Source organism: Carassius gibelio, chromosome B7 (assembly GCF_023724105.1).
Source record: "Carassius gibelio isolate Cgi1373 ecotype wild population from Czech Republic chromosome B7, carGib1.2-hapl.c, whole genome shotgun sequence".
Taxonomy (NCBI): Eukaryota; Metazoa; Chordata; class Actinopteri; order Cypriniformes; family Cyprinidae; genus Carassius; species Carassius gibelio.
Window position 1 is genome coordinate 13129438 of NC_068402.1, and position 16918 is coordinate 13146355.

At 38.1% G+C, this 16918-nt stretch overlaps 1 protein-coding gene across 2 annotated transcripts in view; it reads right to left on the minus strand.

The window, feature by feature from the left end:
• The window catches only part of dennd2b (DENN domain containing 2B), a 52503-nt gene that overhangs the window by 515 nt on the left and 35070 nt on the right, over positions 1 to 16918 (minus strand). For both annotated transcript variants that reach the window (XM_052559982.1, XM_052559981.1), the window contains exons 7-19: positions 15887 to 15983; positions 15724 to 15768; positions 15042 to 15226; positions 14174 to 14283; positions 13318 to 13387; positions 11518 to 11595; positions 10883 to 11023; positions 10190 to 10338; positions 3221 to 3398; positions 1595 to 1636; positions 1313 to 1424; positions 843 to 1085; positions 539 to 625 (exon numbers count right to left, since the gene is read on the minus strand). In XM_052559982.1, coding sequence (XP_052415942.1) covers positions 539 to 625; positions 843 to 1085; positions 1313 to 1424; positions 1595 to 1636; positions 3221 to 3398; positions 10190 to 10338; positions 10883 to 11023; positions 11518 to 11595; positions 13318 to 13387; positions 14174 to 14283; positions 15042 to 15226; positions 15724 to 15768; positions 15887 to 15983 — 1537 coding nt within the window. The remainder of the gene's footprint in view (positions 1 to 538; positions 626 to 842; positions 1086 to 1312; positions 1425 to 1594; positions 1637 to 3220; positions 3399 to 10189; positions 10339 to 10882; positions 11024 to 11517; positions 11596 to 13317; positions 13388 to 14173; positions 14284 to 15041; positions 15227 to 15723; positions 15769 to 15886; positions 15984 to 16918) is intronic.

Below are 16918 nucleotides of genomic sequence, written 5' to 3' on the forward strand. Positions count from 1 at the left end.
TTGATGGATCAAATTGATATACAGTGTCTGATATGCCTTTTTATAAACAAGCTTTGCACTTCCATATGTCAACTACCAGACAAAAGTTTGGAACATTTAAGATTTTTTAATGTTTCTGTAATAAGTCTCTTACACACACCAAGACTGCATTTATTGGCTCGAAAGCACAGTAAAAACAGCAATATTGTGAAATATTATTTCAATTTTAAAAGTACTGTTTCAAATATTTTAATATACTTTAAAATATAAATTATTCCCATTATGCCAAAATAGAATTTTTAGCAACCATCACTTCAGTCTTCATTGCACAACTTTTTTCAACATTAATAATAAAAAGAAATGTTTCTTGAGCACCAATTCATCATATTAGAATGGTTTCTGAAGGACAATGCCATAATATTACTGCTTTTAATATTTCTGATCAAATAAATCCAGCCCTGTGGAGCATAAGAGACTTCCAAAGCAATAAAAAATATGTCATATTTCCAAAAGTTTGACGGGTAGTACATATGTCGCATAACTGCTGTACTATACTCACCTAAACCCTTCAGAAACTTGTTGACTCCACTCTGTTCAGTGTCTGGTAACTCCTCCAGATACTGTTCCACCCTCTGCTCAAACAGACCTGTTTAAGAAATTAATCAATTAAATAAACAATAACAAAGAATACAAATACATTAATAGCAATAGATCATAGATTAATAATGTCCATCACAAAAATCATCGTTTTTGGTCACCAGAAGGTGGCAGTAAAGATCAAAACTGCCTCCATTGTTTCACATTAGCATTATATGAGCCTGATGCTCACAGGACACCATGACAGTTGACCAAGCATGGTTTACCTTTGGCCCTACACTTCCTCATCTCCCTATCCTGGATGAATCCAGCAAACATCTGAGACTCCATGAAGACCCCCAGGAACCGGCGGATGCTCTTAGAAGCCACCGACTTGCGGAAGGCTTCGCGCTGGAAGATGCGCTCCCCTCTTTCGCCCTGGGTAAGAAACAGCGAATAGTGGCCAACAGTCTCCAGGAAAAAGCGGATGAAGGCCTCTGATACCACACTGTTCAAAGAGGTGGTGCACTCTGCGAAATAACACAGACGATAATTAGTAAATATGCTAGGGCAACTAAACTAGCCTTTTATATTTTATTATGCATCAATGAAAAAAATCTGAAATATTTGAATGGTGGATAAACAACAAAGGGTTTGAATAGGAAATTAAATGCAGTGAAGCCAGATGTTGTGCTTTACAGTCAGAGCATGTTTCATGATGCACAGATAGTCAAAGCCACAATGTCAGGCTTTTCACCTTCATCTGATTCGCTGTCGGAGTCTTGACTGATGATGTCATTCCTCTGTTCGAGAGACTGCTCCAGAGCAGCTTGCAGTTTGCGTGGTAATAGAGAGGCCTCGTCATCCATCTGTATACAGGAAGAGAATGAAGATTAACATTGTAACAACGTTCAGTGATTCATAACATGACACAGCCAGCTTGTTTGTATTACGGCTGTTCTCAGATCTTAACGACGACACGCAATCAGCTGCGCTAGAGCCATGGGAGAGTTTGTCAAACTTTTGCGGGCAGACGAACCTGTCTGATGAAGCGGTCCGCTCCAAGATCGACCATTAAAGCCTGAAACGTAAAGAGAAACAGATCTTAAACATTAAGTAGCATCATTCGGTTTAATCACAGTGCATTCAATTGTTTTGGGAGGTTCGTACGTCACAGCATTTCCAGAAGTTGATCCACAACAGATGGAGCCTGACATATTGTTAACATATTGCAGTGTTAACAACGTCAAGCAGCACAATTTGGTGTGCTTCCAGATGTCTTCACTGCAAAGGGTCAACCCTTATGACCATTACAAGTGCACTTGTGTCCAAAAAGTACTAAAGATGCCTTCTGCCAAAGGCATTAAATGCCAAACACTCAGTAGGGACCATCCTTCAGCCCTGTGGCCAAGCTGGCAGTGTCCCATGGGCAGCTGGGAACAACAACACTCGCCCGGTTGGGAAAGTTTAGAAGGGAGAAAGGCAACAGCCTGGCCAGGAATGCTGAGCTAGGCTTATGAAGCTGACGCCACATTTAAGGCTCATACACAAAAATTGGCCCACGTTCTGTTCATTTTATTATACTTAGTATGTTTCTCACTCAGTTTTCTGAATCTGGGTATATACGACTTTAGCCCCATATTCTACTACATAAGGGTTCAGTGTTCAGGGCAGATAATTAGAGTGAAAGCTGCCAATGTGACTATATTCACAGGAATTCAAAGTCATGATCAGGGAAAACATCTCGCAGAATAAGAGCCTCCAAGAGCTAGGAAAATGCTTGAATCTTTGAAATAAAAAGTAAGTCTATGTGGCTATGAATTGTTCTCTCCCTGGATCTAATGACTGTTTATCAGTCAAACCAGTTTCATTTAGACGGTGTGACGAGTCGACTGCCCCCCCGCCCCTAATTATCATCGTCACCCAATCTCATTAATCGCTGCCCTTCGCCAGGCTCTCGACAGGAGTGGGCACGTGAGGGGGGGTGTGGGGGGCTGTAAGAGCCAGTGCTGGTGGCGTGTGATGGGGCACACCTGACGCAAATGGAGCCTCATCACCACTGCCATTTAAATGCCGAGCACGCCTTTCCTTCAGAAAACAGTGTCTTCCCCTTGCATGCATGCTAGTGTCCTCGTGGGTCCAGGAAGGGTGCGTAGAGGTGTGAGCTGCCCGACCCGCAGTCCGGACGAGAACCGAACCCGTTACACGGCTGTCGGGCCAGGATGCTGGGCTGTCTAGTCCCTTCAAGCGCAACGGCCAGTGAGAAGGATGCAGCCGCTGGAAGAAGTCGCCACCCCTCGTGCCCCGGACCGAAGAGGAGAGCGTGTAATGGCCGCCGGACTCCGCCCCTTACCTGGACCCTTCCTTCCTGAACACTGCCCCACCTACATGAACCCCGCAGCACGACGAGGACACCAGATCCCCTGTTTATTTTTAACACTCTTCCCCTTTGGAAACTTTTATTCCCTATTTTTGTTATTTTCTGTTAATAAAAGCCTCTCCGAGGCCTGAGGCCAACCCCACTGTGTCTGTCGCTTGCTCCTCCCACCACAACGGGTACAAAACCAAGCACATGTTGTACATAACTGACAAAGTATCCTATTACAACAAACAAGATGGGTGACAACATCATAGCTGGGAGTTAGTGACAAGAGATATCAAGTACCTCCTCCACTGGCAGCTCCTTGAGCTTTGGCAGTGAGCTGGACAGAATCCCGACTAGGAAGGGTGTGGGACAGCAGACGATGTCCACCATGGAGGTGGGCAGCACAGGGATGAAGGTGTGCTGCCAGGAGAACGGGTAGAGCAAAGCCACCACCGCATGAACACAGCTGGAAAGAGTACTGTAGGGAAAGAGAAAGGCACAGTCAATCACCAAGCTTTTACAAAATCTCACATGCTTTTTTAGCAAATCCTGTTCTGGAAAAAGTATATTGAGCCCCGATTTTCCAGTTTATTTTGGCCTTAGCAAGGGGACAATGGAATCTGACATTATGAGAGCAACACAAGAAAATAGCCAGTGGCGGTGCTATTCCAATGATCTCCTCTAATATTTTTTGCATTGTGACAGTGGCATTCGAGACACCAGTTACATAAAACCCTCTGGAGATAATGATAGCTTGGAATGATCATAAAAGGTCATAAAAATCACTGATATGATCATTTCTTATAAATGGTGTATTATATCCTGTCTATTTATATTTAAACTACATATTCTATCGTCTAATGTATACATTTTAGAAGGTTTGTGTCTTATCAAATGGTCTGCTTGACATGATTTTGCCACCACACTACTGTGCAAAAGTTTAGGGTTTTTAGAAATGAATAATTATTTTCACCGGGGATGCATTGAATTGACAGCTACAAGAAGTTAGAAATACATTTATAATAAATGCAGTTGGTATAAAAGTTTTATTTATAAAAAAAAAACACGATTTCCACAAAAATATTACGCAACACTGATAATAAATGTTTCTGAAGCAGCAAATCAGCATATCAGAATTATTTCTGTAGGATCATGCGACAATGACGACTGCAGTAATGATGATTTTTCACAATATTACTGTTTTAACTGTATCGATGAGTTGATTGAAGAGCATACAAATTATTTCAAAAACATTAAAAAGTTATCAAACCCCAAACCTTTGAACTGTAGTGTACATGAATTCACAGAAATCACATGATGTGTTGCTACATCTTTACGCACTCAAACACTATGTAGCAAAGGGGAGAAGCTAAATATGCTAAAACCACTGAAAATAATTACACCTTAACACCTTTACTTACACCTCAATTTATAAACAAACAAAAATCATACACAGAAATCTACTGTTTTATGAAGAAGCAATCCCTGCACTGCACTTACACTGCAGCTGTCAAAACTTTACCAGTAAATCACTAGCAATGTTCCAACAAAAAGAATAAAATGTCCCCACAAGACAATCATAAAGTCAGTCTGGTTTTCTGTGTGGCTTGTACTCAAATGGTTAATCAGCCACACTGGTCATTGTATGTGGAACAGGCTGCATGTAAGTCTTCGTATCTTCAGGGTATCTTCTACCACTCTGTAACCACACGCTCGTTCTCATTCACACAACACAGTTGCAGATCACGCTCCTCAGAGCCTTAAATGACTCAGTGACGTTAAAGCAGGCGCGAGATGTTACAGCTAAGGCTAATAGCACAGTGGCCTTCTCACGGTCCTCATCTTGTTGATAGTGGCTGACCCTCCTTTCTCTTGTTCTCATCTCTTTCTGTCCCAATCCACCACATGAGCCCACATATACAGAGGCTGAGAAAATAAACCATCGGAAACACACTCCAGCAATGAATTAGAATGGATCAGGACTGAACCCAGAGATAAAATTTGGTATGTTGACAATAAACTAAACAGAATTGCAGCTTCAAGACTGCTCATCTATTTTGTAAGACGCAAAACAAATGCCTGTGTTCGCCGCAGAATGAAAAAATGTAAAAAGTAACTGCAATGTTTTGTCTCGTAAGATTTTTTTCTTGGAATTATGAGTTTACATCTTATAATTCAGACTTTTTTAGCAATTCAGAAAAAAAGAAAAACGTAAAATTGCAAGATATAAACTATCTGCTTGAATTCTGACTCTCATGCGTACAGGTGCTGGTCATATAATTAGAATATATAATTTAAATAATTTCTATCAAAATATATAAGCTCCAGGTCTGAAAAAAATGCATATTCACAAATTAGCACAAGCAATTAGTAGTTAGCATTTTTAATCAAAATCAAAATATATAAATTCACGGCCTGTGCTCAAAACACTCTAGGTTGGTGGTGTCTGAAGGTCTGTGTGTGTGAGATTCTACATCCTGCATTTTGGCATGTTCACACTGGGAACAGAGAGGCAGACTTTTAAAACCTAGCCACAGGCAAGACAGGCAGATTCTGATAGCGGATACCTGGAATGTCAGCATAACTGAGGCCATGGGAAAAGATAAAGACAGAACTTCAGACCAGTCCAAACACTGTTCTGTGCTGCCCAAATCCTCCAACACAGAGAGAGGGTTGAAAACTGCTGCTAGCTACTGTAACTGACTCATGTCTGGGCTGTCAGACAGAGCTGGAATGCGCACACACACAAAGTCATATCAAACATACTCAACCAAAGGAAATATCATTTACACGGCATCCTTTATCTGACAGGAATAAAAAGATATAACGGCTATTATATTGTCTTTTTTATCATAAGGCCTATTAGAAGTTCATGTGAGAACATAAACTAATCAGATAGCAAGAACATTCCGAAAAAGATAAAAATTAATAATAATTACATATAAAAAGATGTACACTTCTTTCACTAGTTACTGTTAACTAAATCTAAATCTAAATATATAATTTATTATATATTATTATAAAATTGATTATTATAAAAATCAAGTGAATTAGTCATGATTAATCACATCAAAAATTAAATTTTTGTTTTGATATATGTGTACTTAGTAGATTTGTGTGTGCGTGTATGTATGTATGTGTATATATATATATATATATATATATATATATATATATATATATATATATATATATATATATATATATAGTTCAGTTATTTTAGTACTTAAGCAATATCAACTTTAGCTTTTCATCTGATTTCATAATTTATTATTGCTGTCAAACAATCACATTCAAAATAATATATATAATATATTTTATATAATAAATATAATATATTTATACAATATATAAATTATTAGAATAAAAATATATACACATGTAAATATTTTCTACATATATACTACATGTGTGTGCTTTTATATATACATAATAAATATACACAGCACATACACATAATATGTAAACAAAAACTTATTTTGAATGTGATTAATCGTTTGACAGTGACGTTTGACAATAATAAAAAGATGAAATCAGATGAAAAACTAAAGTTGATATTGCTAAAGTGCTAAAATAACTGAACTGAACTTTTTTTTATTTATTAGAAGAAAGAAAATGACCCTCTAACATTAGCATTCTCTATTCTTTTTATATTTGACTTGTTTTATTGTTATTTAAAGAAACCTTGCTATGTGTACTGCGTTAAGCTAACAGACTTGTCAGAGCACTTACATATTTTTGCTTTTGATTGCTTCTATTGATCTCATTTGTAAGTTGCTTTGGATAAAAGCGTTGGCTAAATGACTAAATGTAAAAATATTATTAAAATAAGACACTGATTCAGCAGAACTCAATAGCTGATGGAATTTGGTGTTTGTTATTTGAGCTAGCCTTAAATAGAATAATTTGCAACAGAAGCAGCTTAAGGGTGAAAATTCAAGATCTTAATCAGAGAAAAAATGCATATGCTTTCATTTAACCAGCCAAACGGAATTGGACAGATTCTCAACAATACTGCATATGGGAATGTCGGATGGCTGGCTGGCTTGCATTTAGGAAAAGAGATTAGAGAGTTATGTTATATATTTAATATGAGCTTCTGCATCTTTAACCAGTGGTGACATGCAGTATGTGAATGTAAGAGCAATAACACAAAGCAAAAAAAATGTAAAGTCTATGTTCCCATCATTATGCAATATACTGAAACATGTTGCTGTGACAATAAAAGAACAGAAAGAGAAAAAAGAAGAAATGAAAAACCTCTGTTGAGTCGAGCTCTTCAATCTTCATGTTTTTTGGCTTGTTTACTACAGAAACTAGCCACACAAAAGTCTCTGGCCAGCTTGGCGATACTACATAACATTTGCCTAAAGGCTTTCCGTCTCCTTTTCTTTTCTTTTCATCTCGTCTGAGACACAAAACATTTTACCACCTGCCTCTCTGTGCTCTGATTCAACAACAACAGTCACTTACTCACTTACTACAGGAAGACGTCTATAGCTACACAAAAATATGCACGCACAATGTACCCAAGAAAAGGAAGCAATTTAGAAATGACAAAACCAGGCAAGGCATTGGAGCGTTTAACTCCTTCCTGATATTGATTTTAGAACTACACAAAATGCATATCATTATACAGAAACTTTAGTAGCAGCAAAAAATTGAAATTAGTGTATTATTGTTTATACAGTACTTCAACATAATATTGGGTAATACATTTACTTCATTAACCATCAAAGCTGCTCGACCCCCCACAGGAAGGATCTTGCTCGTCAGCCTGATTGAATATCAGTGTCTAGTTTGGAAGGAAGAGCTCCCTAGACAATCACGAAGTTAATGGAAAAGTTTGTGAGTCGAGAACAATTACTTTCAGTGCCACGAGAAATAGAATGGCTTAAGCTTCAGTGTGGAAAGGGTTAAAACAAACACTCATGAAATCCCAAGGAAAGCATTCCTAACATGGAGTGAGTTTTCTTTCTGCCTGATCCTGAGCAGCAGATATATGTTATATGCTACAGAAGCATACATCACACACTGTTGGCAGACATTTTTTGGAATGGGACTGCAGTGGCCTTGTCCCAAGAGAGCCGCAGCAATGTCCTTGATGTGGGAGAAAGGAGACTTTTCTACCTTAGCCTAGCGCTGCCCATAATCCACCTAAGGTTGCTGGGCAACACAGCTAGGCCTGGACCAAATCCCATCAATCCACCTATCCTGTTTTGAACAGAGCCAAGCCCATGGAATGTCAATACTTGGCTTAACAGCATATTATGTTGTAACCAGAGCTCTATCTATTATGATAATGGGTGTGATTCAAAGCCATTCACAAAGAGTGGGTTTTGAAAAGCGTACTTTGAGCGACAACACAGAACTACAGCTTTTGTTCAAAGAAAAAGCATGGTTTGCTATTCTGAGTCAAATATTCTAAAACCATTTGTGTACCATGTGGGAAGAAGCAGAGGGCAAAGGAAAGGTTTCAACACAAGCTAGGTCAATAACACTTAGTACGTTCACATGAGTTAACAATCGAGCAAGCACCAACTGAGAGAGACCAACTGTTATCTGATTAATGCAGTGGTTCTCAACCGTTTTGACTCGAAGGCCCAGTATTTAAGGCAAGATATTTCCCCCAGTATTTCTGCTATTTTTTTTGTATAAACAGAAACTGCTGAACAAACAGAAGCAATGTTTGAGGGGTACAAATAAGAAAAAAAATATTTATTGGTTTTATATATTGTTAGCATTTTAATATACTCATAATAATACATTTATTTTAAAATTCTAAATAGTGAATGGGGGGGTGGTTACATGAATATATTTCTAAAACAAGAAAAGATAGAATTTTATTTTTATTTTACATCAGCATAATAGTCTTTGTTATAGCTATATTGCTGCCGTTTTATAAGCGGCATCTACTGAAAAAGAGTGAATTTACATTTTCATTAAGCCCATCTGTTGCTTTGTGTTTTATGTAGCGTCATTTTCAGAAAGTTCGAAATTGACTATGAATGTTTATGATCAGTGCATCCCTAATTTTTAGTTTGACTTTAGTTTGCGAAAACCAAACTGGTATGATTTCAGTCAGACTAACGCGTTTAAGTGACTTAAAAAAAAAAGTTTCAATCGCACTTTTAAAGTGCGTCATGTAAATTTGTAACATTAAGTAACATCTGTCACCCTGTTACAATATGGCCACTGATTAGAGGAGAGAAACACACGCAGTCACACACACAGGAAGTGCATTCCTTCCTTCACAGTAACTGCCCACCACACATACCCCGCTGCTGTTTGTTTAAACTGTCTGATGATTTGTGGAGATTAAGCTTTCACAAATAACCTACTCCCTAATGACCCCCTGTGCCCGGCCACAAGCTTCTGTGACCAAGCACGAAGGCTCGGAGGGGGGTTGCCGAAACCTCCGGGGACCATAACGTCCCTAACAGAACCAAAGCCCTGTCTCTGCCCTGACCCACTTCTGCATTTAGATCAGCGGGGACTCCTGGGAGTTCAGCCCAGTGTTAGAGGGTGGGGTCAAAATAGATTTAGATTAATTTAGCAGTGGCCTGCATGGAGCAGCTATTGGGTCACCCTTTAACCAAAACCGCAGTAGAAAGCTGCTATTTAACAACTGCACTGGTTGGACACTGACACACAAAACTGAACTGGGCCCGAAAACAGTTATTTTCTGCCCAGATAAGCCAAGATATATTGGCTGGAACATTCGGACCAATACTATGATTGGTATTCCATTCAGAATCCCTACGGTCATAGACAAATACGGAATGATGTTTTCCTAAACTCCGTCCTCTTATACTGTGATGAGGAGTTTCTGACTTGAGAATCTGGGAAAGGAATAGATCAGAAAAGCAGAGACTACAACAACCAACAGGAGGAGAAAAAGCATGACCCAAAAAGATAAAAATCTTTCATTTGTAGCAGATGTTATTTAACGGGCTCTGAATGAGTAGATGGAAAACTGGAAATGACATTGCACATCAGTAAAGCAAGGGGTTATTGAGAACATCTGCTGTTAGGCCACACTCAGACTGCTGTTGTCACAGTGGTCAGCTTGTCTTAGAAACCCAGCTCCGTTTGGGAGGACTGCTTGACCATGTTTGGTCTGAAAAAGCAAGAACTTTCTCATGGGAATGAAGAGTGTGTTACATGAGATGATAAGCTGCCTACATTTGACAGTTCATATTCATTGGCTCAAAAGCTGCAGATGCATGATAACTCAGGCACTTGAGCTAACACACAAGGGTGTCTCACCTCAGCTTGTCAGCCACAAAGATGACTCTTCGTTCCAGCAACAGAGAGGCAAAAACACGTACCACCTGTCGGACACTCAGGCAGTTGAACAGACTTTCAAAGTCCACATGCTCTAGTCTGGAGTCCATGGGCCTTCGTAACTCAATAACCTGAGGAAAATAAAACACTGGGCATTACTCCAAGGAGCAATATCAATGTTGATAAGATGGAAATTAAAAATTTTACTACTGGCCAATATCTTCTCCCCCTATACATGCAGTTTAAAAAAAGTGTAATATATGTGACACTGGATCACAAAACCAGTCTTAAGTGTTCTTTTAAATTGAGATTTAAAATAAATAAATAAAAATAAATAAGCTTCCCATTGATGTATGGTTTAAAAGAAGAAGATATTTTAAAGAATTCTGGTAATCAAACTACAGAAGTCAATGGGGACCAACAACTGACTGCTTCTTCAAAATATCTTCTTTTGTGTTCAACATAAGAAAGAAACTTGTTCAGGTTTGAAATGACATGAAGGTAGGTAAATAATAACAAAATAAAAATTTGGGGGTGAACTATTCCTTTAAGGATTCATAACTCATATATATATATAGAGTATGTTACATTTGTTTCAATGAGCGATGAATAAACTTATTTTAAATCTACCGCAGATAACACAGCAGTCTGATTTATATGAAGAAAGGATCTAACCTCATTTCCTGCTCCAGGCAGGAAGGTTTTGACTTTAATGGTTTTGCCCGGTGCTGGGAAAGGAGATTCCATCACACTCCTCATGAAAGGATACACCAGAGCAGCCGAAATCCCTCTCCTCCTCTCCACTTCATCAAGGATCTGTAATAAATTAATGCTGAATTTGTTAACAGAGAACAACATGGTTAACAGGCATTCACATGTAGAGTAGATTGTGCCACTGCTACTGACTTCATGCACTGCAGAACAGCGATTTATTTCATGCGGTCTGTTTCTTTGTTTCCTTTCTTAGATGAGTGTGGAAGTCTCTGGAATTCTAACCTGTCACTAGCAAGTCATGGTTTTCATCGCCTACATGAGTTATTTTTTTAAGATTGACAAAAACATGCAGATTAGATTTCCATGGAATATTATGATAACCAAGGTTGGATCGAGCATGGTTTTATACTTCTTTCTCACTTTCCCATGAGTGAAAGGTTTAGGTGAAAGAAATAATAGTGGTTTAATAGGTCAGGGAGAAATGCAGATGTAAACTGGATGTTCCTCAATGCCAACACAAGCCTTGCTCCATCTGTGCCCATGCCTGACAGCCTGAGAGACGGTGTGTGTGTGTGTGTGAGCAAACCTGAGCTCACCTTGGAAAACAGGTTGAAACAGCCCAGTCGGCTGATGACACAATACACTTCAGGAAGGCGAGGCCCTTTCCCACTCGGCTGCAGGTGCAGGGAAAAGATTACACAAGCAATTAAATCACACACATGAAGTAACTTGGGGGTTCGCAACACATGAAAGCATCCAGGTGATTGCAGTAAATGCACAAGCTACTAAATCACATCAGTAGGAGGCGAAATGAAGAAGAAACCAGATTTCGGTGTTGCTTGCATATGCAGAATTTCTATATTGTCGCTCTCTAAGATGATCCAAATTCTTTTTTAGAGTGTTGCTATGCAGTTGCAACAGTGTTTTGGGTGGATGAGAGCCCAGTCAAAAGTCTCAATGATATTCTGGTTATTAGATATGGCTTTGGCCCCTTGACATAAGTATATGAGATTATTTTATGCGTTTTATCATCTAGCGGACAATTAAAACGTTTGGGGCCTGTAAGATTTCTCTTAAAACATAAAATGTTTTTTTAAACATTTTAAAATGTAATGTATTACTGCTATTCAAAGATGCATCAATCACTCCAGTCTTCAATGTCACACAACCCTACAGAAATCATTCTAATATACTGATTTGGTTCTCAATAATTATTTCTTGTTATTATCATTTTGCTGATCACAAACTTTGAAACAATATTTTAAATATTTCAATTCAATGCTATATTTCATGAACTATTAGTTTCTTATTCAGTCCATAACCGTGGTTAAATACATGAAATAGTGCATGGCTTGAGTGTAAAATGGATGGAAGTTTTGAAAATGGATACAGAGTGTCCAATGTAAACACAGCACAGGTGCAGTTCCACAAAATGAATGAGTTGTCACATGCAATTCACTAAACAATCGAAAGTCTGGCTATTTTCTAGGAGTCCAACCAGGTTAGTGTCTCTCAAAGCACACAAACACAAAGAATCCCCATTCCTCTTGTCCATATTAGGTAAGCAATTCTCCTCTGCTGCCTTTTTACAAATGGATGATTAATTCAAGCATGTGGAGCTGGGTTCAAATCCTCAGGAATGTCGCCCTCATGCCAGCCCCTGGACTTCCTCCCTGCAGGGAACATAGTCAACACTTCTCTCTCCACTGGGCCATTCAGAGCTCAAAAAGATGAGCTGAGAAAGAATAGAAGCTCAAGAAATCTCACAAGTCAATACTGAATCACTCTAAATCTAAAACTTAACAACAAAAGGCCACATCTACAAAAAGAAAGTTCTGAACAAGCATCAGCAGTCATATTAGTTACTACTAGAGCATATCGATGACACATTTCTCTTCTTTTAACTTTAGAACAAATGTTTAGATGTAAGAAACAAACCACACATAACCATTAACATGCATTTTAATGCAAAACCTATCATGTATAACGTATACCACCAATGTACAGAAAAGGCAGCACATTCCTAACTGCACATTCACAAATAAAACCCATGAAACATGCAATTCCTCACAACAGCCAAACACAAGAAACTCAAGGCACACTAATATATGACCTAATCTTACGGTACAATGACATCCTTTGGTGGTTTGCATTTCCATTCGTCTCCTGAGAAACTCTCATTAAACCCGAGGAGACACGTTTACGAGAATCTGTTTCTCTTTGAGCACAAAAAAAGAGAGCAAACCAAACATTCACTCAAGTGACTGACCAAAACCTCTATCCATATGCTTGCCCTTTAATTACAATGTGTGATGCAATATACAGTATTCATATGGTTGTACTAACATAAACAAAGGAAGCAAGAAAAGAATCAGTGATGGAAGAAAGAAACTCACCAGAAGCCGTCTACAATACCCAAAGCGTCTACTGCCATCTTCTCCGGTGAGCATGAAAGAGAAGGTCTCACTGCAGCAAATCAAAGTCAGCCATCATTAGTCCCCAAACCCCCATGTAGATCAGGTGATAAGTAGAAAAAATGTTTAAAACCACTTGAGAGGAAATGCTCTTGAGACTGATGACTTTGCCTTTGAGGTGTACCCATTGCCTTTATCAGGCAGCTAAGATGTTTGCAAGAAAACCAAAGTAATTACTGAGAGTTTATGACATGGGGTATTTGATCGTGAATACTTACGTTAAAAAAAACAGAAAAATATTCAGTTGATGTACTGATTGTGTGATAGTGTTGTTTCTATGACCCAAAAAAAACAATGTGGTTGTAATTGTCTTGATGGAAGTTCAATTCCAACAAAACTCTAAAATTGCTTGTGAGTGGAGCCTATTTTCCACCAAATGTGACCAAAGCCACATGTGCTACTTTTGTACACTTGCTTTACAATTACAGCATTACATTTTTTGTTCTTTTTTTTTATTTTTAATATTAGTATCAGCTGATATTGGATATATCAGATGATAGTGGATATTTAATTTTGGGCACTCATTTCTGCCTATTTTTAGATGATTTACTCAACTTTTATATCAAGAATATAATTATATCATACTGCATACTGCACATCATTATGCTGGGAACTTGATTGAATAGTTTTTTTGTTTTTTGTTTTTTATGTGTTTTATTTTAGACACAATTGTACAGATTTTTAACATCGGCCATAACATAAAAATAATTATTGGCTTTTTTTTTCAGCAACAGCCGGAATTTTTAATTAAGAGCATCTCATAGAAAAACAGTGATACCTGTTGTATTCCGACACAGGGCTCCAGTCTTTGGCATCTGGAAAGCAGAATTGTGGGATAGCTTTGAGTCTCTGTTCAGCTTCCCTCATCTGCTTGGTGAGTCTCTCTAACTGTGAGGGTCAGATGAAAAGACCTGTTGAGGAATCCATCTAATATATTTGCACAGCCTCTTCATAGTATCTCTTTACACCTTCATTACTATGTCAAGTATTTACAGAATATTTTTCTGCCCAGCAAGGTGTCAATCCCCCCACTCCTACCACCGTTGGCCCTCTGTTCTAGTTTAGAAGCACAATAACGGGTTGAAACATATTTCAGCCTCTCAAGGGAACACAATCGCTAAAGCAAATCTCAGCTAATTAAATCTATCTCTGTAACTAAACATGATTGCTATGGCAACGATTTCCTGCTTATTCCACTTATTGTCAATATGTATCCCAAATAGGATAAGAGTTCAAAGCTGTATTTGTAGCCTTGTTTCTAATTTGCATAATTACATTATTGTTCAAATGTTTGGCCTTTGAAGAAATTCTCTTATGCTTTCTTGGGCTGGATTTAATTAAATAATTAACTCTTTTATTTAAACTATTTAAAACAATTGCTTTATATTTCAACAACTACATTCTACCATCTAAATAAAAAAAACACTCAATGTAAAAGTAGATTTCCTGTATATCATATTTCAGGAAAGTGTTTGATAGCAACTCTAAGAACTAAGAAATAACCCTAGACGAAGGTCGATAAAGGGATCTTTTAATAAACAGTGATGTATATCCCACTTCAAGTACCTGTCTGGAGACATCAAATGCTGTGTAGCATCTTAACTGTAAAACAAAAGCAACTTCCCCTTTTGACAGAGAATATTCACCTTAGGGAACTGGTATGTGACTTCTGGAGTATAAGAGTTTTTGGTTGGCTTTTTCTTCATTGAGACCACCACAAAGTACTCAAAGAGTTCCCTTTCCTGCCACTCGATCAACTGCAGCTCCAGAGTCCTGTAACTGGGTGCACGTCGCAGCATAGACTGCAGCTTCAGTAACCTCTGAGTGTGTGCTGCGTTAAAAACAAAACAAATCCACACAGTGTTACAGGCAACATATATATTGTCAAATAACTGTGTTTGTATATTGTGTGTACATGGTTATTGTTAAATGATGTTTATTGAAAATGCACTTTTACATGAACATAATTGTAACGCTATATCATTAAAAAACACTTAGTCTCATCTAAAGCTCAGGTCCAGATTTGTTATGGTTCACAAAAAATCAAACAAATTATTTAATCATTTTCTTTAGTTGAAATAAAGCATTAAAAAACAACTAAGTATTTTATGAAAAATGGCTAAAACTAATAAAAATAGCAAAAGCAAAAACTAATTCAAAACACTGCTATATAAAATAGCAGCATATTCAAAATAGAAATATAATAATAGTATATACATTTTTGCTCAGTTTTGACATTTACTTGTGACAAATCACAGGGTCGTGTGATGTTGTTTGCACTCAACTCAAACACATTGCCCACTCAAGCCATATGTGCTGATCCCTCACCTTTGAACCTGTCATCAGAGTCACTTTCACTCTCGCTGTTGTCATCTGCAAACAGAGAAGAGGGGTTGTTTAATGTCAAAGGGTCAACTGGTAAAAATTTTTGGTCTGAACATAAACAACTTGGGCACATTCTGAGAGGTTACATCATGGTAAAAATCTTTACCTCTTAGAGACGCAGTTTCTATGTTTGAAAGTGAAAGCTTCTTCAGCCTCTTCTTGCCTCTTTTCGTACAGTAGATAGAGTTTATTCTTTGCACCACCTGATGGGGAAAAGGAATTGAATGTGACTTTTAAAACTACCCCTTATCTATACATTTATCCAGGAATGTTATTAAGTTATCAAGCAAATGATATTTTAAGGGGTTGCTGTATCCAGATGGGAAAGTTATTGATTCTAGCTATCAGTGAGTTCCTGAAAGCCACTGGGTCCACTCTATAGCAACTTGTAAAATGTCTTGAAAAGGGAAAAACAGTGAAACTAAATCTTTCAGTCCTTCAGGGCTCTTTTCCATTCTTGACAGTGGTGTGAACTTGAGCAATAGATTCCATGTTTTTCTCTTTTTGTGTGGTTGAAGGTGTTTTCCCTAAAAAAAAAAAAACTCAGGTGTAGAGGGAAAAAGTAGCTGGAAGGCAGACTGGTATGCTACACCTAGTTCTGAAGAGTCAAATGTTTACTCTTGATGTTGGCAAAACTGTCTAGTTTATTGGCTTGGATTTCATTGTGTTGCATTGCACAGTGTCGCACTCGGTGTAGATAGTTTCACTGATTATAATGTCTTTTTCACAATGCATATCTCAGAAAATTTGAATATAAATTAAGACCAAGACAAAGAAATTATTTTTAGAACTCTTGGCCAACTAAAAAGTATAAAAATGAAAAGTATGAGCGTGTACAGTAATCAACACTTAGTTGGGGCTCCTTTTGCCTGAATTACTGCAGCAATGCGGTGTGGCGTGGAGTCAATCAGTCTGTGGCACTGCTCAGGTGTTATGAGAGCCCAGGTTGCTCTGATAGTGGCCTTCAGCTCCTCTGCATTCTTGGGTCTGGCATATCGCATCTTCCTCTTCCCAATACTCCATAGATTTTCTATGGGGTTAAGGTCAGGCGAGTTTGTTGGCCAATTAAGAACAGGGATACCATGGTCCTTAAACCTGGTACTGGAAGCTTTGGCACTGTGTGCTGGGGCCAAGTCCT